The sequence below is a fragment of the Candoia aspera genome, chromosome 3, assembly GCF_035149785.1.
Source record: "Candoia aspera isolate rCanAsp1 chromosome 3, rCanAsp1.hap2, whole genome shotgun sequence".
NCBI classification, from domain to species: Eukaryota; Metazoa; Chordata; class Lepidosauria; order Squamata; family Boidae; genus Candoia; species Candoia aspera.
Window position 1 is genome coordinate 165,528,165 of NC_086155.1, and position 26,918 is coordinate 165,555,082.

General features: G+C 36.5%; 1 protein-coding gene across 1 annotated transcript; it reads right to left on the reverse strand.

Annotated features, from left to right (window-relative positions):
• Nucleotides 1–26,918, reverse strand: LOC134493034 (desmocollin-2-like). The gene is made up of 18 exons (XM_063297254.1): nucleotides 26,671–26,918; nucleotides 24,980–25,096; nucleotides 18,538–18,667; nucleotides 16,474–16,558; nucleotides 15,265–15,467; nucleotides 13,333–13,458; nucleotides 12,249–12,404; nucleotides 10,780–10,924; nucleotides 7,484–7,647; nucleotides 6,885–7,019; nucleotides 5,851–6,036; nucleotides 5,285–5,544; nucleotides 5,013–5,152; nucleotides 3,944–4,153; nucleotides 3,571–3,843; nucleotides 1,960–2,087; nucleotides 1,112–1,360; nucleotides 1–225 (listed from the first exon to the last, which is right to left on the reverse strand). The coding sequence occupies exons 1-18, from the start codon at nucleotides 26,916–26,918 to the stop codon at nucleotides 28–30; spliced, it is 3,153 nt and encodes a 1,050-aa protein (XP_063153324.1). The 3' UTR covers nucleotides 1–27.

Here is a 26,918-nt window from a genome sequence, read left to right on the forward strand (position 1 = left end):
TGGTGTTCAGGGATAGTTTAAATGCAATCACTTCTTTACAAAGGCTTCAGCTAATGTCCGAAATGGAGGTTCTGGGTGATTTAAGAAACTCAGTTCTTCTTCTTCTGACTCCCCTGTACAGGAACTTAAAGAACCAGTTGGTGAATCTTTTCCTTCATAATTATATGGAAGTAAATACTCTTTTACCAGGTTATGTTCTTCATCTTCTCCACAACGAAATACCCTCTATACAAGGAACAACAAAAGTATAATCACCATTTTTTAAAATGTGCGTATGATACAAAAATAAGTTGTCTTCTAATGATCTGTTACATCTCTGAACATCATGACAGTGCGACAGAACACAATTAATGTTGTCAGTTTCTGGGCAAGATCTGTTTAACTTTTATATATTTTAACTTTTAACTTTTATATTTCAAATTCTATATTTTACAGTATGCCTTATTTTAATTGTGATGCTTCTGACACAAATAAATAATCTCTGAACATGAAGTCATCTGTATCATTCGTACTATATTTCACACATAAAATTGATTTTCAAAAAAAAATATCTTTTGAAAGAATGTACTGTTTTGTTTGTTTGAGACAATATATAATTGTCATTCTGTCGCATGCTGCATAGCTTGTCTTGAATATCAGCATTAAGCTTTACCAGTCAAATATTGGAAGCATGTTAACAGCTGTTTTCCCCAATCAGATATATTCTTGGTGTATTGTCCTCAGCTCTCAGATTCCCTATGGCTGTGAGAATTGATATAAGTATTTGGGTCTGTGTGTGCTACCAGAATGGGGAAAGATAGATGAAGGTTTTCTTAGTAGTTGCCCCAAAAATCTGGAATCTCCTACTGAGGGAAGTTCATCATGCCTCTTGCCTCTTGCTTGATTAGCTGTTCATATTGTTTTAGATGGTTGTTAGCTATTTTTACACCAACGGTATAATATTTTTGTCATATGTAAAGTACATTGCCACCCACTTTGGATTATTTTTAAGAACTGTGATGCTAAGTAGTACCTAAAAATTAATGGCACAAGTCAAGATGTTCAGCCTATATCTATAATACTCAAAACGAGAAAATCATATACTATTAGAAATGTATGTCAGAACACTTACTTCAGATAAGTGAGGGTTAGTGAAATTCTGCCATTCTGAACAGAACTCTCTTTTTGAAGTCCTTAAAGAATGCTTACAGTCTTGTAAAGATTGTGCTACATGGTACACTTTTCCTCCCTTGACTAATTCTGATGTGGAATGCCCTCCTCCTTTTCCTGCTTCCAAATCTTCTTGCTTTTCAGTTTTTCCTTCATCTGGGCTCATCTTTATACATTCCTTCACTGTTGTCAAGGGAAATATACTTAGATTCTGGAATGTGAAGAATAACAACAATAGAATTTCTGGAAAAAACATTTTGGAAAAGTCTGAACCCAGATCTAATTGTATATTCCAGTGTGCATACTAGCTGAATAATAATCCACTTCTCCCCAAAACCATCATCCATTTTCTCATCATTTCTACACATTGCTTACCCTCAGGGTTCATGTAGGTTTCATAGCTCAGGGCAGATACCAGCCAGTGGGTTCAACCTGTATAGTATACAGGTTACTATATGTGACCAGCATATAGTGTTGCAGTCAGCTTATTACTCACATCATATGGAACTTCAAGCCTCCCAAGGGATATCTAACTTTTCTGGATTTGGCCAGAGCAGTTTTAATGGATGATTTACACTTCCAAACATTATTTAACTATTAGATGATGATGGCAGATAATATGCTCCCATGTACAAAAATTAGTATTTAGCTTTGAGCATATGGGCACATCAGAATACTTGTCTTATTGATAAAAATGTCAACGTAGTTTGCTTTCTAAAACAATGACCCAGCATTTTTTACTCTTTTGTCATAATATATACCAAATAAATCTGTTACATTTGCTACTGTGTAAGGCAAAATGTGACTTACTGTATGGTCTTCAGCTGGTGCCTCAGTGTCTGATTTTGTTAAATTCTGAAAAGTTAAATCATCAGATGCTTCCTGAGGCATGCGAAATTTTCTGTGGAGCCAAAGACCATAGGGTGTACCAAAGCCCACTGCAAGAAAAAATACATAAAACAAGAATGGCTTATGTATATGTTTTAAATAACTATATGAAGGACAATTTATTTAATAATGAAAGTAAGTTGGAATTTAATTTTGCAATATCAGAGGAGGCATAGATGAGAGAGAAACAGAAAAATGCTTTAAAGAAAGAACTTTGCTTAGCTACAATGGCTATACAGGTAGTCCTCAGGTTATGACAACAATTGGGATCAGGAATTCCATCACTAAGTGATGCAGTCATAAAGCACTATGTCACATGAACATGTTGCTTAGTGACAGTTATTATGGCAGCCCTTGCCATCATTAAACTAGGACCACACAGGTCATTGAGGACCACACGTGATCATGACTTCCGATTTCCTGCTGGCTTCCCCATTGACTGTGCTTGTGGGGAACCAACAGGGAACTTCGGAAACCACAATCACACAACCTCAGCTTGCTATGATGTCACAAATCCTCTTTATTTTGAATGTAGACTACTTGTTAAATTTCTTTTATTTTTGAGAAACTAAATAGCCCTGATACAGAAATTTATTTCCCACAAACAGCAAACGTGATAGGAAACCTGAATCTGGAATGCTGAAGACTGAATTGTAAAATTCAGATACATGAGTTGTCTGAAAATATACACACAGAGACACAATTCTTGTCGAGAAGAAAACTAGACAACACTTCTTTAGTGTCCTAGACAAAGGTTTACCTCCTCTGTGTGAAATGGAATTTTATTGATGGTGAGGGCTGACTGTGGTTTTCCCTCTTTTATTGGACTATATGGAGCTTGTAGACTAGGAAAAACTATCTTTTGGGGAGGTGGAGTCATTGACATGTTTTTCAGAGAGAGTACCTTTTTTCGGAGTTTAAAGTTTAGTTGTTAAAACTGAAACTACATTTTCCTTACCTTAAGAGTAAGCAAAGAAGATCCAGTTTGGCTCCATTTGTTGTGGTCCAGGTCTTCATGAAGTTTTGTAATTAGCATTGCCAAATGTTTGAGAAAGTGGATTGGGGGGGGGGCAGCAACAGGCTACAAAAGTGTATAATGGGACTACAGTGGGAAATAAGCAGGTAAGCCCAGCTATCCCCTACATTAGGATTTAGGATTTCCTCTTTAGCTACATTTTTAAAATATATACACCGACTCCTTGTTTAGCAACCGAGTTCTGTTCCAACAACCAGGTTATTAAGCAAAATGGTTATTAAATGAACACATGACAGAGAAAGAGAAATCAGTGGTTGCTGCCATCTCATTTAAATAAAGTTTTCATACAGCTATGCATTAATCTCACTCTGGCTTGTGTCAGGTGCACAAAATTTGGTCAGAAATGTGCGCATTGGTCGAAAAGTGAATTTTTTATTGCCGTTTATTACCATTATATTTATGTATGGTCGCTAACCAAGGTAGTCACTAAACAAGGAGTGGATGTAGTTTGATCCTTCATAGTTCATGTTGCTTTTTCAAGACACACATATACTTACACAGCATTACTAATGATCCCATAACCATTGCAGGAATACTCCAGGCACCTAAAAAAGATGCTGCAGCTGGACTACGCTCTGCCTGAATGTTTGAAGAAGAATAACCCAGTGAGGTGTTTGTGCTAGATTCAGAGCAGTTACTTGGCATTGCACAGTCGCAATAGCGAACTATTATTTCACTTTTTCTGCTGTTACCCCCATTGTATATTCTGAGAGGAATATAATAGTAGCCATAGTCTATATCTTCAACTGAAGAAAGCAGTGCTGATGCATCTACAAAAGAAATAATTCAAATCCACAAATTACACTTTATATGGTAGTTACATTAGTCACAAATAATTTATTCTGTAGATACTGAAAATGAAAAATATACCATCATTTGGGGTTAACTTCCATTTTAAGTCCATTGGCTTCTCTATTTCAAAATGAAATGGTGTAACGGAGGAAGGCAGATCAATGTCAGCGGCTTTTATCCAGATTGGTTTTTTGTCTTTACACATGACATAGAGTTTACTAGTACTCACTGGGTAATTGTTCTCAATTATCAGTGTTATCACAACTGTCCCAGTTCCTGTTTTACCGCCTAGGAAATTAAAATGCTTAATTTTAATACAGTAATGAAAGTAACTTGACAAAATAGGAGGAGGAAGGAGAATTAGGTATGTTCGCTGCCTTGAGTTATTTATAAAAAAACAATAAAGGCGGGATAGAAAATAAATAAATAAACTTGACAAAATCATATAAAATTACAAGACTGTATTTTTATGTCGCTCATCAGTGAAGGCTAACTCTAAAACATCTTGCTGGTTTCACAACTTGTGCTTATACATAATATTCTTTGGATTTGGCTCAGCACGAGAAGTAAATCCAGCCATCATAGTTTGTTAAGCTGCAGAACTATGTATTACTAACTGTACAAATTACTGCAAAGTATATTTGCTGCCCAAATTCTCAGAGGAAAAGTGAGATAAGTATATAATAAATGCAAAGGTAAGTTTTGAAAAACAATCGACACATGGTTTTCTACATGGTAGATGGGATTCTGTAGAGACTGTGGTATAGACAAGGATCTGTTCTGCTGATTCTATCCACTATAGGACAACATCATTGGATAGATTAAATAATATAATTTAGCTTGCACACCTAAAAAGATTTTAAAGAAAAATGTCAAATCATCATCCTGAATAAATATTGTGAAACAATTCAAAGGAGATTGATTTAAAAAGAGATATGCAATGAATGGATTTCATATATTAGAGTTGCATGCTTAGCGCTGCAGGTCAGGGTTGCAAAAATTTGGGTGACCACTAGATTATAATAAAGGATAGAGAACACTTGAATTCAATGCAGCCATCAGAAGCTGATTATATTTTGCAGCCCAGATCTGGTAGCTTTATGCATGCCGCATAAAGCATCAACATTTCACAGCATTTGATACTCACTTTGATCAGTTGCAGATACTGTTGCATTGCACTGACCGTATTCTATATTTTGTGAATCTCTTTCTAAAATGTCAGTAGTTCTGAGATTTCCCATTTGATCAATGGCGATCCATCTGCATGGGTCATTTATTATTCTGTAACTGTTAAGAATAAATATTTTAGGAAGGTAAATTTGTACCTCAAATTTATTCCAATAATGCAAGTCAATTATAATTGCTTTCTGATGTTACGCACAAGCTATAAACCAACTAACCAATATAATAATTTTATACCTTAAATTTCCATTATTTCCAGTTTCTGGGTCATTTGCTTGGTAATTACCAACCACTGTGCCAACCAACAAGGGTTCCTTTATGTATAGAATATATTCGCAAGACTCAAATACAGGTCCTTCATCCTGATCCTTAATTCTGACCACAACACTGGCCATACTTGTTGGAAGAGCTCTTGAATTTGGAGGTGGAACATAAGGTGCTTCATTATTTATAACAATTTCTAGTCTTCTCTCATGGCTTTTCTCATAGTCCAGTCCCTGGGGGGGAGATAATTTCTGTTCAAATCAATGTACTACTACTAAGACACTTGACTATTACCATTTTAAGATATGGATGAAAATACAACGCTTATTAATATTTTAAATTTTTATTTGAATTTTTTCTCCCTCCTCTGCCCCAAATTATTTTCATGAGAAAAACATTCATAAAAAAACATTTTAAAAATATCTTTAGAAACTTGTGAAAAATATATTCCAACAATAGTAATTCACAGCTTAAAACTGAGTAAAATTAGCTTCATTTTAAAAATTATTACAGTAACTATTTTTACTATCCACAGTTACCTTTAAAGCACTTAAACACCCAATATTCTGCTCTCCATCAACTGTAAAAGAAAAACTATTGTCTTCATTTCCTTTAGTAATAGTGAATGTACCCATCCATGAAGATGTTCTGGGTTCATCTTTATCTTCTACAGGAATGCATAATATTTCTGCATGTTCTGTGTTTTCATATACCTCCACTACATACTGAAACAAGCACAGTTTTCAAATATTAGTTTATGAACAGTTCTCATGCCAGCTAAGATTCACCTAATAATCATATAATCCAGCCCAGATTTACCTTGCTTGCTAGCCAGCTGCTCAAACCCTTTGCCCAGTTTTTTCTAAAAAAGCAAGGATAGCATTTGCTCTCCAGTCATTTGGCAGTTTTTCCATTCTCAAGTATTTCCCAAAGATAATGGTTTATCTTTAGACATCAGAAAGTTCCTTCAGTGGTGTAAGACAGGATTCATCTCACCCTGAAAACTTTTTCAAAGTTAAGTAGTTTCTGACTATCTCAAACTGTAATCCTTCCCCTTTAACCCTATTTTTCACCCATTACCTTCTTGTTGGAGGAGACTGAGTCAAAACACAAGTTAAATAATTCTACTTCTTCGTCACCTTCTAGGATGTTGTCATGTTACTGAGCAGCTTCTTTTTATCTTTTTTTTTTAACATCCATTTGTTAAGCATCCTTGATGCTTTTTTGTTCTCCAACTTCAGCTCATTCTGAGCCTTAGCCTTCCTGATAATACCCCTGTTATTCTGTGGGTCATTTCTGGTCTAATAGCTGGATAAATTTTAATCCTTCCAACCCCATGGCATCCCCCAAATCTGCTCTGGATGGTTGGAAAGATCTTCCAGAGCAGATTTGGGACATAAATGATGAAATAGGGAGAAGCAGTCAGCATAACAGAACCCAGAGTATAAATAGAATTGCCCAAATAATTTTTCTTCAATTTAACATTCACTGTAAGTTAACACCATAAAAAATGACCGTTAAGAGATAACCAATATTATAAAACCCTCAATAAGTTTTACTATGATAGACTTACCATAGTTTGTGCTATTTGAGGGAGATTATCATTTACATCTCTAATCTCAATATGTACTGCTGCTGAAGTCCACAAACCAAACTCCTCACCTCCCATGTCTCTTGCTTCTATCCGTAGTGTATATGCTGATACAGTCTGAAGAACATTAAAAATAATATATAGACATAATTTTCCTGGCCTGATTAAAAATATTGTAATTTTTAAAGGCAAAATCAAAGACTCTGGGATTATTCATTTAGTTAAGTGTTTGGACAATATTGCCATCTCATCCAAAGATTTCCCTGCAAAAAAATAGCTTGGCACTGTTTAATGCCCAGATGCTCAGGGCAGTATGTCTTTCCCCCCACATTGTATCCTCATATCTTATGAAATAGTTCAGACTGAGATACTGTTCCAAAGTTACCCACTAGATTATTTGAACTTGGCCTTTGCATATCCACAATATCTATATCATTCCTGACTACCAAAAGGACTTTTGACTTCAGCTATATTGCAGCTACTGTATCTAAGACCAATCTTATTTATTTTATCCTTTGTTAGCCTTACTCTGTTTCACTTATGATTTCACAATTTTGGTATAGAACTAAATGGAAAATTACCTCTCTGTCCAGATGTAATGCTACGGTAATACAGCCTGAATCTGGGTCTATAACAAATTCCTGAAGTTTCTGATGATTCTGGGATATAATTCTATATTTCACTTTGCTATGCAGCGTATTGGGCTCGTCTTCGTCTGTTGCAGTCACTTGTCCAACTAATGTCCCTGCACACAGTATAGAAGGCATCAGCTTTTGGTTTTCATAATACTCAGATCTTCCTCTTATAGAAGGAAAGCCATGTTCCAATTATTCAAATATCGAAGTGAATTATATCAATTTTTCCCATCTAATATCACTTTAAAGAAGAGCCAGTCTGGTGTAGTGGTTCAGGTATTGAGCTAAAGACTGGGAGTTCTAGTCCCGCCTTAGGCACAAAGCCAGCTGGGTGACCTTGGACCAGTCCCTCCTTCTCAACCCTAGGAAGCAGGCAAGGACAAACCACTTCTGAAAAACCTTGCCAAGAAAACTGCAGGGACTTGTCCAGGTAGTCATCAGGAGTCAAAAACTGACTAGAAGGCACCAAAAAAAAAATCAGCTTACTGTCCTGCATTTCTCTATGTTACAAATATCTATCTAAATAGGGGATTGTTTAAAAGACAGTTGCAAATCTGGTAACAAAAAAGGAAATTGTAGCTTGAATGTCTATGCATGTACATACACATATGGGTGTGCATGCACACACATGCACACATATCATCTTTATGTATTGCCATATTCATAATGTATGCTTCAGTACATTGCATATATTACTAGTTGCTGGGATGCAGACAACAGGATGCTGTCTTTCAAGACAGTCTCCAAATTAGAGATCCTAACTTGTATAGAATACTTCAATGCAAGGATAACAGTGGGCTTTCATTCTGCTTGTGGTATCCTGGCCAAAAAGTGCCAAGACTGACTGGTACTTTTCTTATTATAAGCTGGAAATGCTGCATGTGGCACAGGTATAACTAAGGCTTATCTTCAAGAGTGGGGCTGATAACACTTGCAGGGAAGTAAAGAGTTTAATTATGAGTGAGAAAGCTAAAATGTCTGGCAGAAAATATGAATTGATGACATCAGGATTGTTGTGTATGCATATGAAAGTACTATGGTTCTCTTCAGATCGCATAAATCCTAAGAAAGAAGGAATTCATAGGGTGGTGATGCTCCTGTGATTGCTGATAATAGAAAAAACAAACAAGTTTGGGAAACTTTGTGCAACATTCTAAATGTGATTTAGAAGAAAAGGATGACATGAATGGATGGTTGGGAACAAGAAAAGAAAGCACAAAAAGACAAGAAAGTACAAAAACAGTGACAGTCTTCTCATCATATAAAGAGAACAAAAGAGAATTCATAAAACAAATTATGAAAGAATAATAATTAGGTAAATAGGAAGAAGAAGACTGAGAAATTTGTAATTGGATGGAGTTGATGAGAATCTCAAAAAAAAAAAGGTGAGAATTTTGAAGTCTAAAAGACAACATCTGAGGCAGTGTCTGGTGGAAGCAAATACAGGTTGCAAGAACAGAAAGGTATGCATAGTAAATGATGTTGTATAATCTAGTTTTAGCTAATTTTCTTACCTTAAAACTCTACCTTACCATTCTTACCTTAAACCTTAAAACAAACTTAAAACGTTGGCTTACTATTTCTTACTCTTACCTTGCATAACATCAAAAGGGATTAGTGTGATAGTATATTTTTGGATCTCTGAAGGTAGAGATTTTCCATTGCAAATATAATATGGATTATAATATTAATGTTAAAGAATAAATGGGTGATCACACATTTCAGTTATATGTATTTGAACACATCTTCCAAATTCAGAAATAAGTTTGGAATTAAAGCAGAAAAAAGTGTATTGAATTTAATCTTTCTAACCTCTGAATATTTTTTCTACCCTAACAAGTTAGAACTTTTAGTTGCCCTGAAACTTACCTAATATCAGGACAATATTTGTGAAATGTATATAAATGCAATGGCACTGAGGAATCCAGAGTTAGGAATTAATAATTCCAACAAACATTTTATTTAGAAGTTATTATGGTTGTTCACACAGTCAGCCAGATGTTTAGATTGGATTTGGCATCTTTGTCCACCTATTGAGTCCTTCCCAAGGACCTGAGATTGGCAGATGTTGTTTAATGACATTAAAGGTATTGTTGCAGGATATAAGCTGTTTCAAGTAAAGCATGTACTTTTTTGTAATGTACAACAGTACAAGTCATGTACTATTTTTAGGTACATGACTTGGAGGCAGCTTTACTACTTGGAAATTGTTGTTGCTGTTGTTGTTGTTGTTATTATTATTATTGTTATTATTGTTATTATTAAGATATTAAAGGGATATGTGCTAGGAATGTGCACAGGATCTGCTGAATTCCAGATGGGATAATTCAGAATATGTTCCCCACGGCGGAATAGACAGATCTGAACTTGTTCCATTCCATGCAGCTCTAGTCTCAATCTGTTTCTCTAGAGCACTTCTGCACAATAAAAAGCAGCTCTGCAGCAGCTGCCTCTGTAAAAATGTGCACATCTTGTTATTTACACATGATACAATGAAGGAAGGAAGGGATTCAGTTAAGTGGCAAACAGTTCTGGCCTCACATCAGACTGATTCTTGCAATCATACTTCACTTGGTCTCCTCAGTGACATCCCCACAAACCTCTCTTCAACAGCTGTGCTAGTGTACTTGGCCTAGTAATTCATTTGTGGGTTTTGTTTTTGTTTTTTTGCCTCATTGTTCTCTGCCCAGAGTCCATTAGGATTCAGGTAAACTATAAATATTGTCAAATTTTAGCACATCATATTCTTCCCCAAACAACAACATTAAGAGTACTTTCTTAAATAAATCACATTTTACAGGGGTGTAGCTTGAAATATCTCTGTGAAGCATAGTATGTAGATTCCTTCCTAAAGCACTGACGTTCTTGCACATTTCTGTTAATAATCTGCTAAGAAGAAAACTGAAAAAGTGTAGGTGTGCATTCACATATGCATGTCATGCAATCACAATAACCAAAACAGCTAATATTTGCAAAGGACTTCACCATTTCCAAATACATTGACATACACAAACTATTTGACATATTATTAAACATACCCATCTCCTGCTACCATTATATTTTCTTATTAAAATCTTTTGAACTTGCATTCCTCAGTAACAAAGTCTACTCTCACATTTAAGTAATTAATGAAACAGTTTCACACAAAACATATCAAAACAGATACAGTACTCCAAATCTGTGAACTATTTAAATTAGCCTCTTATAATGTATTACAAAGATTGATTTAAAAGTTCAATTACCAACTCTACTGTTTTCAAGTACATGAAAAGTATAAATATTATACTCAAACTCTGGAGCATTATCATTATCATCCTCTATTTTGATGTTATGTACAAGTGGGACCTCTGGGGTATATCCATCCGGTGTCATTGCATAGCAAATGAGCTGCAGAAAAGGCATTAGAAGAAATAATTACTCCTCTGTAGCAGATGAAATGTTTCTGAAAAATCAGGATACAATTATTTAATCCAGGTACCCTTACAGAATTAGCTTTGATGAATAGGCTGTTAACTGTATTTGTATGCACATAGGGTGAATCCTCCTGCATTAGTAATTTCCCTTCTTTACAGCAAGGCATGGTACTAAGTCCCAGGGATGTTGAAGAGAAGATGTAGGGATCACAGAAGTATCAGACATAAAGATGGACTACAGATAAAGTAGACTAAGGGCATAAGGGACAGGCAGTTTATTTAACATAAAATGGCATAAGAAACCATAGACATAAAAGAGACATAGGAGAGTTGGTGGAAGGAAGAATCAGCAGAAAATATTAGGTATGTTTGCTGCCTTGAGTTGACCAAATATAAAAAAGGGATAAGAATAAGAATTGCTGAAAAAAATCAATATAATAAAGGGACCCATTAAACAGCCTAGGAAAGGAGAAAGATGCAAAGGTCATAGAAAGGATGTCTATGTGTAAACACAGAGACTTGATGGAAGAAGACTGATAACGCAGTGGCTGAAGCAATATAAGCCCAGAGAAAAAGAGACAAAGGGAAGGGCTAAGAAAAATGAAAATTCAGGCGGGAACAGAGAAAGAAATATAAGGTTTGCCTTCTCTGCAACCCATTATTATAGCACAAGATTGTTGGTGGACCTTGATAGCTTCTCAGTAACATGTTCCCCATGTCCATCTATCTGTAAGCTGTCTACTTTTCACTGGCATGATTGGATTATAGGGAAACAATTGGGATTTCTTGAAGGAAACTCTTCCTGGGAAGAAAGTCACCAAAATACTATTTTAGGTTATCTGGCATATATAGACTAGAATGGTCTCGTGCCATCAGCTGCCAAGAAATCAGCTCTCACTCCATATCAGGAAACTTTGTGACTGCCTGACTAACAAGTGAATGCTGTTTATCCCATACCTCTGATACAAAAGGTTCCCACAACCAAAAAGTTCTCATGGTATATGGATCCTTTTTGGGTATAACCACAACAGTCCTCAAAAAATTGCCCCCAAGTAATAATTTTTAATGTGACAGGAAGTAAGTATTATTAAATAGATGGGGAATAATTATATTAACACTAATCAATGTCAAAACAGCTATATCTATTGATGGTTCTGATTCTTAAATATAAATTCAGAGAACATTGACAGTACAAAGCCATGTGTCTGTTCTTTTGAAACCTATGCAGTGTATATAAAGTTACACCAGTATTTGTGTAGTGTGTGTATGTATCTATGTCTGTATATAGAATCACATACCTGAAATTCTGGGTATTCTTCCCGATCTATTGGACAAGTAACAAAGAGATTTCCAGTTTCTTGCTCAATGTAAAAGTAATTCAGTGGTGGTTTGTCAACCCCAGGACCAGTTATGAAATATCTAATATTGTACTTTTGTGCCATATCTGAAGACAGCTGTATGAATATAAACACATGTGAAATTTTAAAAATTAACAAATATAATTCTTCTTGCCTTCCTAATTCAGTTCCCCTGAACTGAACTGAATTCAAAATTCATTAAGAATCTTTTGTGCATTGGAACAGCAAAGGATTATTATAAAGAACCTCTTTCCAGATCATTAATATCACAATATGTTTCAGTGTGCAATAGGCACTATATAAAGTGTACAATGGTTGTAACTTGCTTGCCATGTGGGTAAGTATTAATTGTTTTAGACCAAACCCATATTCAATGAATGATCTATAATTCAGGATTCAACCAGACTATCTCTCAAAACTTTTCAGCAATGGAGAGGCCATTATGGCCTGTCAGTCAACTCCAATGAGAAATAGTCATTTAAAAATTTAGTGGGCAGTTTATAATTGCTAGAGTCTTATGTGGAGTCCCATCAGATATTACTGCATGCACGTTAAGTTATTTTTAGATGGGCTTAGTAGCAATTACATAGTTTTCATTTCTGAAATTAAGTATAATACATTTCACATATCTACTTTGTTGTAACTACTGTACAGACTTCTTCAGATGACAGCAAAGGAAATACTATCCTCAATCCTACTATCCCCTTGCAATAATGTCAAAATTATGCATGTGCAGTTTTGCAAGTGATGTGCCTCGGGGCAGGGGGGCACTTCGCTTCACAGAGGTAGGTAGACTGCAATGGATTTTGTAGAGGCACATTGTTCCACCTCAAACATGGGTCCCCCAGCGCTCTAGAAAAGTGTTTAAGGATTGGTAGCAAGCTACCATGGGAAAATTTGGTGGAGAAAAATCTGCATTATGAGAGAAAGTCTGTTTCTATGACTACATTTCATTCATTAGCTGGTGTAATTTAGATGCAGAGATAATCTGAAGTGTCAAATGAAGATTACATTAAAAACATGCCTGTTGAATTTGCACAGGAAAAGGCCCTAGTAAATTTTCCATTATAGTAGTTGGGACTGGAGCCCATCTACGTTTTGTTCGTCCCAGAACAGTTGCTCGGACATGCCTTTTCTTCGTTTTTGAGGTCTGGAAGAGAAAAAGGGAGAAACTTAAGCAAATATCCATAGCAATCATGCTTTTGTTTTTAGCTACATCTTCTAGTCTCTCTGTTATTCTGAACACTGTAACAGGTAATATTAATTCCTAACATAATTGTAGTGTGGGAAAAAATGTAATTCTTCTGCTTTTTTAAACAATTTTAATATTTTACCCCTCACACTATGCAATTAAATTGTTGGTTCTCCATTTAACAACTATTACCTGGATTGTTAAAACATTAATGCTCCTTATCAAGTTTATTTGATAATCCATTTTTATTTCATGGGAATGTTTAGCCATAAATTGGGGAAAATGCTAACAGTACATTTTCATCTTCTGATTTTTATACCAATGTCATATAAACAATTGTATAAAATAAAATAGTTATGCTAAAAGGTACAATACAAACATGAAAAAAACCATATATACATATGCCTAATATTCTTGAGGAGTAAGCAGCATTATGCTAAGCACAGAAAACAAGTAAAAAAATAGTAAGCAATAGAAAATGAGATAAGAAAAAAGAGTTTAATTATCTGCCCCTTACCATTATTATTGTTATTGTTATTATATCTTTATCCTGCCTTGTGTGTGTGTGTGTGTAGGTATGTGTATGTATATGTATGTGTATGTGTGTGTGTGTGTATATATACACACATACACACACACACACACACACACACACACATATATATATATATATATATATATATATATATAAATAATCACTCAAGGTGGTGAACATACCTAATACTCCTGCCTTCTCTTTTCCCCACCACAACAACCCTGTGAGATGGGCTGGGCTAAGAGAGAGTAACTGGCCCAAAGTCACCTAGCTGGCTTCCTGCCTAGAACTCACAGCCTCCTAGTTCCTTAACCTCCTTATTCTGCCTGGCATAGAAGGCCACTCATACTGGCATGGCTAAATTACCTGGTTTTGATGGTGTTAATGGGGAATTTAATAATACCCTACCAAAATTGTTTATGTATGTGGATAGATATTTAAACTGAATCAGTTGCCCATATATCTTGGAGATCGGAGGTAATCTTCCCATTAACTATAAACCACTTGGACTGTTCCCATTGTGCATCTGTGCATTTCTTACTAAATGATCTGTATTCTGAATTTTCCAGAAAAGAAATCAAATTTTATGCTACAGCAACTATTGCTAGAAGTTGTTGAATCTAAGCAATCCAGTTATGATTACTTTCTGTTATGAACAGGGGGGTTTATATTGGATGCTTTGTGTTTTTTAGTCTACAACTCTCTCTCTCTCTCTCTCTCTCTCTCTCTCTCTCTCTTTAATAATTTAGTTTATACCAACACTATTCTTCTCCATTTTTGTCCTTGCAAACCATCCTTGCTTTCACCATGATTATAAAGTGTTTCATGCATTGCATTTTGTTCTTTAAACTTCTCACCTCTCCGTTTTTGAGAATCTCATTAAGTTCACCCAAGCACATCTTTTCCTTCAACCCATTCACTCTTCCTTCTTATATTTGTACAGTTCAATTGTCATTCATTCTCTCTACATCACTAAGCTAGCTGAACATACTGTTTTCTTTCTGGTCATTCATGCTTATTTGTCACTTACCATTCTTGATGTCTTTTTCTTTTACCAACACACACTTAACTATCCCATTCTCACTTTATTAAACTTTTATATTCCTCTCAAATAAAGTAAAATGAATGCAGGGGGAATGGTAAGATATGTGTGACAGTGTGTGACAGAGTCAAGAATGAAAGGAATACCCTGTTGTAATTATAGAACACATTGTAATAATTATATCTACCTTTTGGGGGTATGTTAGCAAGCTAACATATATCCGCCTTTGCTCATCTTCATGAATGCTTTTAAAAAATACAGTGATGATGCTTTCATGAGAAGTCAAAGAAATAGCATTTTTGGTATACAATGAACCATCTTCCAGCATTATAAAATTGGGATTGCTTATGCCAATAATTCCAGTATCGTTAAGACAGTGTTTCACATTTACTGTAAGAAAAAAAGAAGTTCAAAAACCAGTTGAAAAGAGAAAAGGCAGCATTGAAACAGGTAATATCTTAAACAAGGATGCTCAAACCAATAATGAGTGCCTAACAATTCAATCCCAATTCTATAAGTGTTTGCCTAGAAAGAATAAGATGGGGGTAAAGATTCATTTCTGCTAGACCACTTTCCAAGAGAGAGAAGGAATATCTGCCTGCGTAACTTCCAGTCCATACATAACTCCATAGATGTATCCTTCCCATGGCAGAGTTCCCTCTGATAGTATACCACCTTCAACACTGCTGGATCCAAAGACACTCCAGAATTGAACTTCTAAGTTATAACAGATGGCAGCTGGTATTTCTAAATTCTTTTTATTTTAATGGGAGGCAAAATTAGAACATCTTCAGGCAATAAGTCTAACTACCTCAAATAAGTATTAATAATAGATCTTCTATGTGTTGTTTCGTGCTCATTCAGAACTGCTGTTGGTTTTTTTAAGCTGTATTTCAGGATTCTGCTTTTAAAGGATTTTAGTAAAATTTCTAATATTTACTTATTTGTTAATTAACATCTTTTTCTCTGAGGATTCAAGAAGGCAGATATGGGCTTACCCCTCATTTTATCCTTACAAGAGATACTGACTTGTAAGATAGAGAATAACCCAGTGACCCAATGAGTATATTTGAGGGGGACTTCAACACCAAACCTCCCACTCTAACAACCACATTGCTTGGCCCATTCGTACAATTTATTTTTTTAGAGAATATAACTCTTAAAGCCTAAATAATTTAAAGTAAATAAATGCTCATATTAGTCACAGCAGTCAAAACTCTTCTAGCTATCACTTACAGTGATGACATTTTTAGCATATAGCAGGCTGGTCTTGCTGTAATAGACCTTTGGAAAACCCAGACACAAATTCCAGTGTCTACAAGCAACTTTGGTTAAAATTAATTGAATGTAAATATTACATGTATGCCGAAGCACGGAAGGGAGGTTGTTATCTCACCTCTGCCAATAAACATCCCCATCTCCAGTTTATGAGGTACATTAAAAGATACTTCGTTGCAAGCTTCGCAAAATAAGTCCAATGTCTAAAGGAGATAAAAAACCAATACACAAGGTTTTAAAATGTATTAAAACACAGGTCCTCTAATACAAAAGTTTTATTATTAACTTACAATATATTCAGTTGAAAAGACAACAGTAGCTTTCTCCAAATAATTTGGTTTAAGAGTCACCTTAGATTCACTGAGAATATGGTAATAGCAGCACACTTTTTCTGTTTAATATTCCATTTTAAGATGATGATCTTGCATTGAAAGTTGCCTTCCTTTCAAATAATATAATTTAAACACCTGTTCAGCAAACAATGTATAATTATCTTACTAAGAAGGCAAAATCTGTACAAAAGGTATAGAGAGCTGGTTCTCAGTCCTATAATCCTTTTTCAGCAAATGTGTTTGTTCTCCCAAATTAGAAAGATTTGCCAACGATAAAGGCCATGATTCAAAACAGAACATCCACTGATTATGTTATTTCTCAAATGTTATTTTCAAAAGACATAGTTTCATTTCCCTTTCTTTAAATACAAGAATTTGTTGAAGTTTATGTATAAAATACTAAAAGTGTGCCTGTGCTTATGTGTGTGGGGAGGGGAGAATGTGTTGTATTTCTTTGGTCCAATCAGACTATGCTTGATTATTATGCCTGAAATATTTGCTTGTTCAATTTATGCATCACAGCAGGGTACAGCAGTTAAAAAAAAATACATTGGCTAAAACCTCCATGACGTGTATATAAATACATAAGATGAACTGTAATTAAAATCGCACTCAGAATATAAAGGCTATCATAGGCAACATCAGAAAGTCGAGGGGAGGCATCCCAGAGAACTGGGGCATAGGAAAGCAGTATTTCCTGGCCTTTCACCTCCTGAAAATGGAGCACCACAAGCAACTTCTCCAAGAATAAACATCTTGATTGCATTGACTGTAGCTAGAAAAGACTAGAGCACCCAGGAGCCGAGCTATAGAGGACTTTGTAGTTTAAAACCAGAACTCTGAATTGCACCGAGAAACCCATTGGCAGACTCTGCGGAAGTCTGCAGAACGGGTGTAATATGGTCATGACAATGAGTGCCAGACATCAGGGGTTGCTGCATTCTGTTGGACTCAATGTAGTTTCCAAGTAGTCTTCAAAGGCAACCCCCTTGATATTTTAACTTAAACTTCAGAAATTACAGCCCAATCAGATCCATGCACCACCTTCTAGTGGGTTTTCAACTTCTTCTCTGATGCCCCTGTCCGCTTGCTTGTTAAGACTGCTGCCATAGGCAACTGCACAAAATGAGATTGTGTAAAATGATTACTTACATTACATAGTGACATCATGATGCAAATTCTACCCTTAACTTGCATCCTTATGACTGATGTAAATATTTAAGTCACAATTTTTTTCATCAGGACAAGCCTTCCATTATTCAATGCCCATAAATGCCTCTGGTTACTGCTCTACCAATGAGGCTAGTTAAGGAGGTTCTTCTGAAGTTGTAGAAAGGCTTTCGGGTAGAAAAACAGGGTAGAGAACTTTCTTCTCTTTATTGTACCATCACTTGGGCTTCAAGGAAATTTGATACCCATAAATGCCTCTGGTTACTGCTCTACCAATGAGGCTAGTAAAGGAGGTTCTTCTGAAGCTGTAGAAAGGCTTTAAGGTAGAAAAACAGGGCAGAGAACTTGCTTCTCTGTACTGTACCATCACTTGAGCTTCAAGGAAATAAGTAGGTATGTGGGAAAGAGAAAGGGAAGAAAGTTGTAAATTCTTCTGCAATTTTGATTTTAATTGCACTTGCTTTTTGTGTGCATGTAGCTCTTCTTTGAAATAAGCATATACAAACCAACAAAATTTGATTTCTAAGCCAAGGAACAAGAAATTCAGTGAATTCACTAAAGTAGCGATTCTCAAAGTAGTAGTCTATAGAGGTATATCTTACTGCCTCAAAACTCCACCTTTCTACTTTCACTGCTAGTCAGCTGGCCAGACCAGAGCCACTTGTCAACTCAATCCTTGCATCTCTATCTTCACTGCCAAACAGCAGCTCAGAATTCACTTCCACCTGAGACTTTGCTTTGCCATGTTCACTGCCAGTCATCTGGCCAGGAGTTCCTGTTACTGGTTCATCATGGATCAGCGGTTGCAAACTGGTTCATTAAAGCATACAAGTGTTAATCCAGTATGAATACTAAAAATCAGAAAGCTGACAGTAATGAACTAGTCTCAAGAGTAGTTACTGATTTTGAATCTATATTCTGTGCTACGTTAAGCATGTTCTTGCCCAAGTAACCCAAGAAGATCAGAAATAGGGCAACAGGATTTCACTGGACTGGAAACTGACTTTCCCCTAGCCCTTTTGTACTCAGAGTTTTCTATTGAAGAACATTCTTCAACAGCTTAATGCTAAGAGCTGTTCTTATATAGCATGAGGCACATAAAATAATTCAAGTGGTAAATAAATACTTAAGTCTGGATTAAAACTTTTTTTATTACATTATATTCAAAAACAAATTTCCTAAATGAGCTCTCATGTACTAAAGACAAAAGTGTAGAGGGGAGTGTTTGTTGGATGGGTTCCACATTTATTTGGTGTTCCATGACTGTAAAAAGTTTAAGAAACATTGCACTAAGGAGGCAAATTTAAGAGCTATTAATTGTAATAAAAAGAGGGAACAAAAGCCTGTGTAATCAGGAGGCTAAGGTGTTGCACAAATATGAGATGCAATTCCACTCAGCAATCAAGCTGGGAATTTGAACCAACCACTCTTTCTCAGCCTAACCCTTCTTGCAAGTATAAAATAAAATTAGACACCCCACATATTTAAAAGTAGTAATACACAAATGCAAAGAAATAAGAATTTACTTGAAAGGACTAGGGTGTTGTTGCTGTTGTTTTGCCAGCACAGATATTCAGCAAGTTTCTCTCTGTTTCAATGGCTGTATTAAGCCTGTAGAAAATTCCACCACCAGTGAGCCATGCTAAAATGGGCTGCTTTCAAAGGCCTGTCCTGCACTCCCATTTGGGGTCTGTGACAGAATTTAGCATCCAAGCACTGTCAGCCCTCCTGTCACATGAATTCCCTGACAAATAAGGTGTTCTTCTCTGATAATGCAGTCTAGGAGAAAAGCAGATTAACAACTTTTATCATAGGCAGAAACTTTCTAACAGGAAGGAGGAATGATAGGCTGCAAAAAAAAAAAAGGTGGGGGGGACTGGCTAGACTTGAGGAAATAATTTGGGGGAAGAAGGTGGTGATGGCTGATGAACCAAAATGGATTTCAGATGTTGAAGTGGTCCAGAGAAGGAGGTGGTTGGCAAAGGGCATGTCTTCTTGGCACGGATATCTCAATGAAGCCTTAGGGAAGGCTGAAGAAAGAAGACCACATCTTTTAGCTCAAGAAAGAATGTCAGCCATCATAATTAACACTGTTGTTCATCTCTAAGTAGGGACAGGATCACAGGGAAAGCTATAAATAGCCACAAGCTTAAGATAACTACATTACACAGAGAGAAATAGTTAAGTTAGGATCTCAGCACATGAAGCATTTTACAGGAAAGAAACACCAGGTAAAGAAAAATGGTTAACATATTGTGAGTTGTCAGCATAGGAACATGGAGAATATAAGATAAAATCAAAAGAGCAATTGGCTGCAGAGGGATTTAGTTTTCAATGGTTTTCATATGCATAGTTAATTTAAGGTAGATAATAGGACATTTGGAATTCAGCAGCCGAAGACAGAATTTGAAGTTAAACTATGTACAATGAAGTACGGGTAGTCCTTGACTTACGACCATTCATTTAACAACAGTCTGAAGTTACGATGGCTTCAGAACGGGTGCTTTACAGGGTGTAAAGCACTTCTGAGCATCGCAAAACATCATGCTACCCCCCCCAGTCACATGATAGCATTTCTGGTGCTTGACAGCCAGCTCACATTTACAACCAGTTGCAGCATCCCATGATCACATGATTGCTGTTTGCAATGTTTTTGCCATTTTCCAGCAAAATAGTTAAGTTAGATATATTAGCGCAATTAGCAATAAATCACTGCCACAATTCTACTCAGGAGGAAGAGAAATAGGATGTGGAGGAAGAAACCAAGTTTGGTTAGAGTTAATAGTATACTGCATATATTGCTTTAATGCCTAAAACTAAGAAACTTGCCTATTTGTTAATAAACAGAGAAAACACTCAGGAGGAGGAGTTTGCATGCTGTGTTTTGGATCATTTCCTACAAAACCAAAGCCCTCATGAAGGATCATTATTTTGCCCCCTCAATTATATGAACCTGGAGCTTCCCTACTAAACTTCCTACCACTTTTGTCCTTCTGTCTTGGCCAAGAGCCATTAGAACTTGGTCTATGGAAATGATTTTGCCTCTTTACTGCTCCTGAAGTCAATGCAGATTATTTTGAAAGTTATTTACCATATCAAGTTCTAAGAAGCATTGATAGCTTATTAATAAAAAATTGTAATGCATACTATTCAAAATTTCCTAGTGTGAAAATATATTACTCAAATACTATACTGACATTTTAACTATAAGACAACAAAGGTCCAATTCTGTTTTAGTTCATGTTGGAAATCTCAATTAGCCACATTTGGTGACAGAAACCATTGAGACCAGTTCATATTAATTTTGAATTGAAGAAGGTGTAAAGTAAACCTCAAGCAGCTGCTAACATTTGATTGTTAGAACAGGTAACAGTCACAATTATTTCTGCTTTTAGCCTAGCTGAGATACAAGGACTTGTCCTACCTTCTAGGCCTCAGCTGAAACTACAAATGTGCTCTTCTCTTTCAGAAGTAGGGGTGCATTCAGACAAGCAATGCTTCCCCTTTCATTCTGAAGTGCTACAGTTCTGTGGAGAATCTCTCTTTTAACTGATCTAATTAGCTGGAAAGTTTTCCTGGAAATTCCTGGAATTTTCCTGGAAAGTATGGAAATATGAAGTATTCCATATGCATTTTTAAAATATTTTCCTGTTAGTGAATGTACTTGGGGGAAGGATTGAACATGTGTGTTTTGTTATTCCAAAACCCAGCCAGACCACACACCCATCATGATCTTTCACAATCTCACTTTTCCCTAATTATCAAAGGATTAGTTTTCACCTCTATTCATCTTCCTTTTTGTCTCTAGCATTTTCCATCTTGCATAAATGCTAATAGCTATTTCAGTGCTGTAAAATAGTGTAAAATCAACATGCTGTAAGACTACACAAGAAAGTTCCTGTAGAGTTCTAATGTATTTTTAAAAAGATGTGCAAGTTCTAACAACCAGTCAGGATGGAATATCAGCAACAGTTACTGATAATACATTTGTATAGAGAATCAAACAAATGCAAGAGAGATGACTAAAGAAGACAAGCTCTTTTTATTTAGCACCCCCTTCCAAAAGCAGATATTAGTTTATTTGCTTAATCATAATACAACACACATTTCCTGCTAATATATTTCACTGATTCACTTACATTGTTACATGGAATGAAAAAATAAAATACACAACGTTCATAGTACAGTTTGAAAATAGATGGACCAACTTTTTCCAAAGTTTGTTGAATTAATTGTTAAGTTAGGTTAATTTTTTTTCATTGCAATGGATATCTGATTCTAGAAAGCCATGACTTGCTAGAACTGTCCCAAAGAGATGGGACTGTATACTGTTTCTATGTCAGAAAAAGTGATCTATACAATCATTATCTGAATGCAGAAGTATGCAGTTTCTGTCATGCTAAGGATCACATAAGCTTTGTATGGCAGATCAAGGCTGCACTCCAAAAGTAGGCAGGATCAGGCACATCTGGGGAAACTGCAGGAGCTTTAAGCAGTGAACTGAGAGATGTAAGCATCCAGAAGGCTTAAGGCTCTTGTTTGTCCTTTAAAATCTCTCAAGTTCCCTTAAACACAAAATATTCCAATATCCTGGCCCCTCACAAACACTGCAGAGCTTTAGAAGCCACAAGATGATTGCGCCAGGCTGCATGTAGCCCCTGGACATCAGAGTTTGCATCTTTGTCTTAATGTGACAAATGCAGAAACAAACATACATAGGATGTCTCCTATACAAAGACAATGCCATATATATAAACTTTGTTCTCCATGGAATACAAAAGCTAATATTCATTTTAGCATATCTTATTTCAGTTGCATTAGAAACTATTCTACAATGTGGAGGTTAATTGGTAAAGCTATTGCTACATCATCTGTACCAAATTCTTTTCTACTCACCAATAGGCTTAAAAAAAGTTGTAGCCAGATGAGTCTAGGAAAGATGTTGCTTTTATCCATCACTTCAGCTGGTAGTACCATTTTCTGCACACGGCAACTCAGCTTTCAAGTCTATTGGACTACAGATCTGTCATGCCCAGTGATGCTTCACTGGGAAGTGAGAGTGAAATGAAAAGGTAAAGCCCAGACCAGCAGGAAGCTACAGGTTTATTATGCAGGAACTGTCTTTTTTTTCTAATTCAGGCTTTAACTACCTAAGGTAAAGTACTAGGTCATTAACTCAGTTCTCCTACAGAATTTGAAAAGGGCTTGTCCTAAAAGAAACTTGTGGAACGTGCTCAGTTTCATTTCAGAGTTCTCATCCTGTTCTAAAATCCTGGAGGGAGGAAAAGATAGGGTGGATTGGGACCAGACTTTGCCCTTCCCTCCTCAGTTGCTAGAAGGAAATTGCTCTTCATTTCATTGAATCCCACCAATCTAGTTATGGGAGAAAGTATAGGAATGAGCCTCCAGCTGAAGTTGTTTTGCTAACCCAAGAAAGTCCTCTGCCCCCTCCATGATTAATGCCATTTGCTTCTTCTCTACTCCACCTATTTGTTAAATATAACATAAATCTACCCAATAGATTAGACTCAACAGCTTTCCTTCATCTTCTCTCCTTTTTCCCCATGTAAGCTTTTTGGGTGTTCCTTATTAAGGAACTTGTCAGTTATTTTAAACATCTGCCTTATAATACTATTGCTTTGTAAACCATTCCTTGTTTCAGATTTTTTTTTTTTTAGAACTCTGCTATGTATCATCACTAATTTCATTTAGCTAGGAAGCTGCAAACAACATGAGGATGGATTAAGGGAGAGGATCTCATCATGCCCTAATGCAGCTTTCCCAACCTGGTATTCTCTATTTGTACTTGATTTCTATATCCAGTCCATTTTAGTTTGCAGGTATTTAATCATTCCATCAAATTTCCTCATTCATTCATTCATTCATTTATATAGATATATGAATTCCTAGAGCTGAGAGAGAGTGACTGGCCCAAGGTCACCCAGCTGGCTTTGTGCCTAAGGCAGGACAAGAGCTGACAGACTCCCAGTTTCTAGCTTGGTGTCTTAACCACTACACCAAACTGGGTCTCAGGAGTTGAATGGCTCCACCTTTTCTTTGTAAGCCAGTAGCATTTTGCTATCTTCATTGACCAGCTGGTATATTGATTCTTTTACTTTGCTTTTGAGCATAGCTAAAGAGAACCATTATTATTATTGCTGTTACTATTATTGCTACTAACATTATTGCCGTCATTCACTAACTTCATCTCATTCTGAGCTTTCACCTCTCTAACACTTAACTCTACAGTTTCAGGGTACCTATACTCTCCTTTGTGATGTAACCACCTTCCCATTTCCTATATGTGACCTGTTGTTCTTGTTCTTCCCACTTTAACCCAAATGCTCTCACAAGTTCATTTATTTGGATTTCTGAGCATGAATCCATGTATTTAACATACAATGCAACTGCTCCTCCCTTTCCATTGTTTCTGTTTGTTTTGAATAGATTGTATCCTCCAATTGTTTTATTTCAGCCATGAGAGTTATCCCACCAGATCTGTACCAAGAGCTTATATTATTACACTATTCGTATATAGACAGTGAAAGCCATGAACCTTGTGAGCCAGTGTTCTTCCTGACTTTTCTTGGAATAGTTTAAGAAACCTCATTTCAGGAACATCCCCCTTTCTACAATATACAAGCCTTTATCTGGGTTCCTTACTTCAGGGGTTTTGTTAACCTAATCAAACTCATCAAGCTTCCATCAAGCATTTATCAAACATTTTTACCAGTTCTTGTGAGGTGCATGAAAGCCATCATACAGAGGACTCAGACAGTGGTCTGGGAAGCCAGAATTGTTCTGCCAACACCATTTGTGTAGATACTGATTTGCAGTATTGCGGGGGGTCCCTTTCCAGGCCTCTTCCATGAACTGGAAAGATGGATAAGAATACTGCCGGAGTCCCCAGGATTCTTTCCAAGATTTCAGAGTTCATGGTGATACAGTTGGAGCTACTGTCTGCAATATGACTTGTCCCCACATTTATTAGCATGAAGAGATAACCATTGGTGAACTTGGTCTTGCATGTTGTTCTGTTACCCCTCTTAACCTTGCTCTTGGCAGACAATATATTTCAGAAGCCAGTGGGTTCAGTTTCAATAGTCTATGGTAGTTAATTACCGTAACTTTTCTTTGTCTTTCTTTGTCTTTACCATAACTTTTGTCTTCTTAATTGCATTCTCTCTGTCCTTTTCTAGTATACTTTCTCCTATTCTGCAGTCCTTTTTTTTTATTCTCCTGAAAATTCAGAGCATGTTTTATCTGTAGAGGCCTGAAAACTGCTTCTGAGTTCCAGTGATGCAGAATATGTAATGTCATTACTGGACTTGCTCCTCAATTTTGATTGTTTTCCTTATGCAGGGTTGCTTCCACTCTCAATTTCTGTGATACAACTTTTCTTTGAATTGATAAATCTTAGTTGTTTCTTATTAGCAGAAGAGTACCCATTCATGGCTCCAATCTTTTGACCTTTTTTTCAAAGATTGCTGTGAACATGCACTTTCTGCATATATATATATGCCAAGTTGTTTTCAGGTAAGAACACAAAATAACACAAAAATGTCATAAGCATTGTCAGTCACAAGTGCAGAGTTCTATCCATTCTTCTTCATTGCTGCTCCTTCTTTCAATAAATTGAAAGAATTCTATTTATTATTGTTCCTTTTCAGGCTTTCAGCTTAATCAAGTACAAATTCTTAACTTAGAGGGAAAAATGGTAAACTCCTCTTAGCTTTCTCTATTAGCTCACTCAATAAGCTCACTACCTGGATCCTGTCTGCCTTACCTTCCTCTTACAGACTCTGCTTACTCAGCATGTATTCTTTCAGAACACATAGGTTCTCTGGTCCCTTCCTGCTGTAGAATTCCTCATGCAAATCTCCTTGTTTGCTGTCAATGAATCACCAAGTTCTTGCTTATGACATATACAGCCCTAAACAAGCTGGGACCAAGAATCCTGACAAGCCACTTTTGCCTGTGACAAACCTGGCTGATTGCTAAGAACCAAAGAGACCCTATTGCATTAGACTGAGAACAGTAGGTGGTTACCTTATAGTTACACCTTTCTGTGGTGATGCCTGCTGTAGGGAGTGCAGAAATAACCTTGAAGATGGAATGCAAGGGCAGTTATATAAACTTCAGCTCCTTCTTACAAGAGAGGAGGGGGTGAAAAAGAAATTCTGGATTGCCCTGCCTTCATTTCCTTTGGTATGGGGGGAGCAGGAAGAGAAACTTTTCCAGGCTTTCAAGATTCTAGTATATCCTGCAACAATAATGTAGAATTCCAATAATCCATATTTATATTTATAGTTGATTTTGTTTCCTGACCTAGTCTATCTCAAAGAACTGGCACTGCACTCTGGAATCCTTTCCCCTCTGAAATAATTGCTTCTCAATGGTTTTATTCATCAACCACAATTTTCCTGTCTCTCCAGTTCACCTTCGAGTTATAAATGTGTACATATTTTCAAGACATACAAATGGAACAATCACATTCATCTTGTTATTCTTGAAGAGCAGGTGGTAGCCATGGCCAGGAGGGCCTTTGCACAGGTTCATCTTGTGTGCCAGCTGTGCCTTTTCCTCAACTGGGAGGCCCTTCAGATGGTCACTCATGTTGTGGTCACCTTATGACCGGTCAACTGCAATGTACTTTATATGAGGATGACCTTGAATACCATCCAGCTGGTACAAAATGCAGTGGCACAAGCAGTAATAGGCATTACATGGTAGGCCCATATATCACTGCTGCTACGCAAGCTGCACTGGTTGCCAGTAAGCTTCCAAGTTCAATTCAGGGTGCTGATCATCACCTGTAATGCCTTTCTTGGCACAGGGCCTGGTTATCTGACAGCCTGCCAATCTCCAATTGTCTCTGCCCACTTGTTACATTCACACAGAGTCCCTTTATGAAACATTGGCATCCAGTGGGACCAATGTAGCATAGCTTCTCTATTGGAACAGCATCCCCCCCGAGATACAAATGGTGTCCACTCTCCTGAGCTTCCAAAAAGTCCTTTACACCTGTCTCTGTTCCCAGGCCTGGGGTTGATGGGTTCAT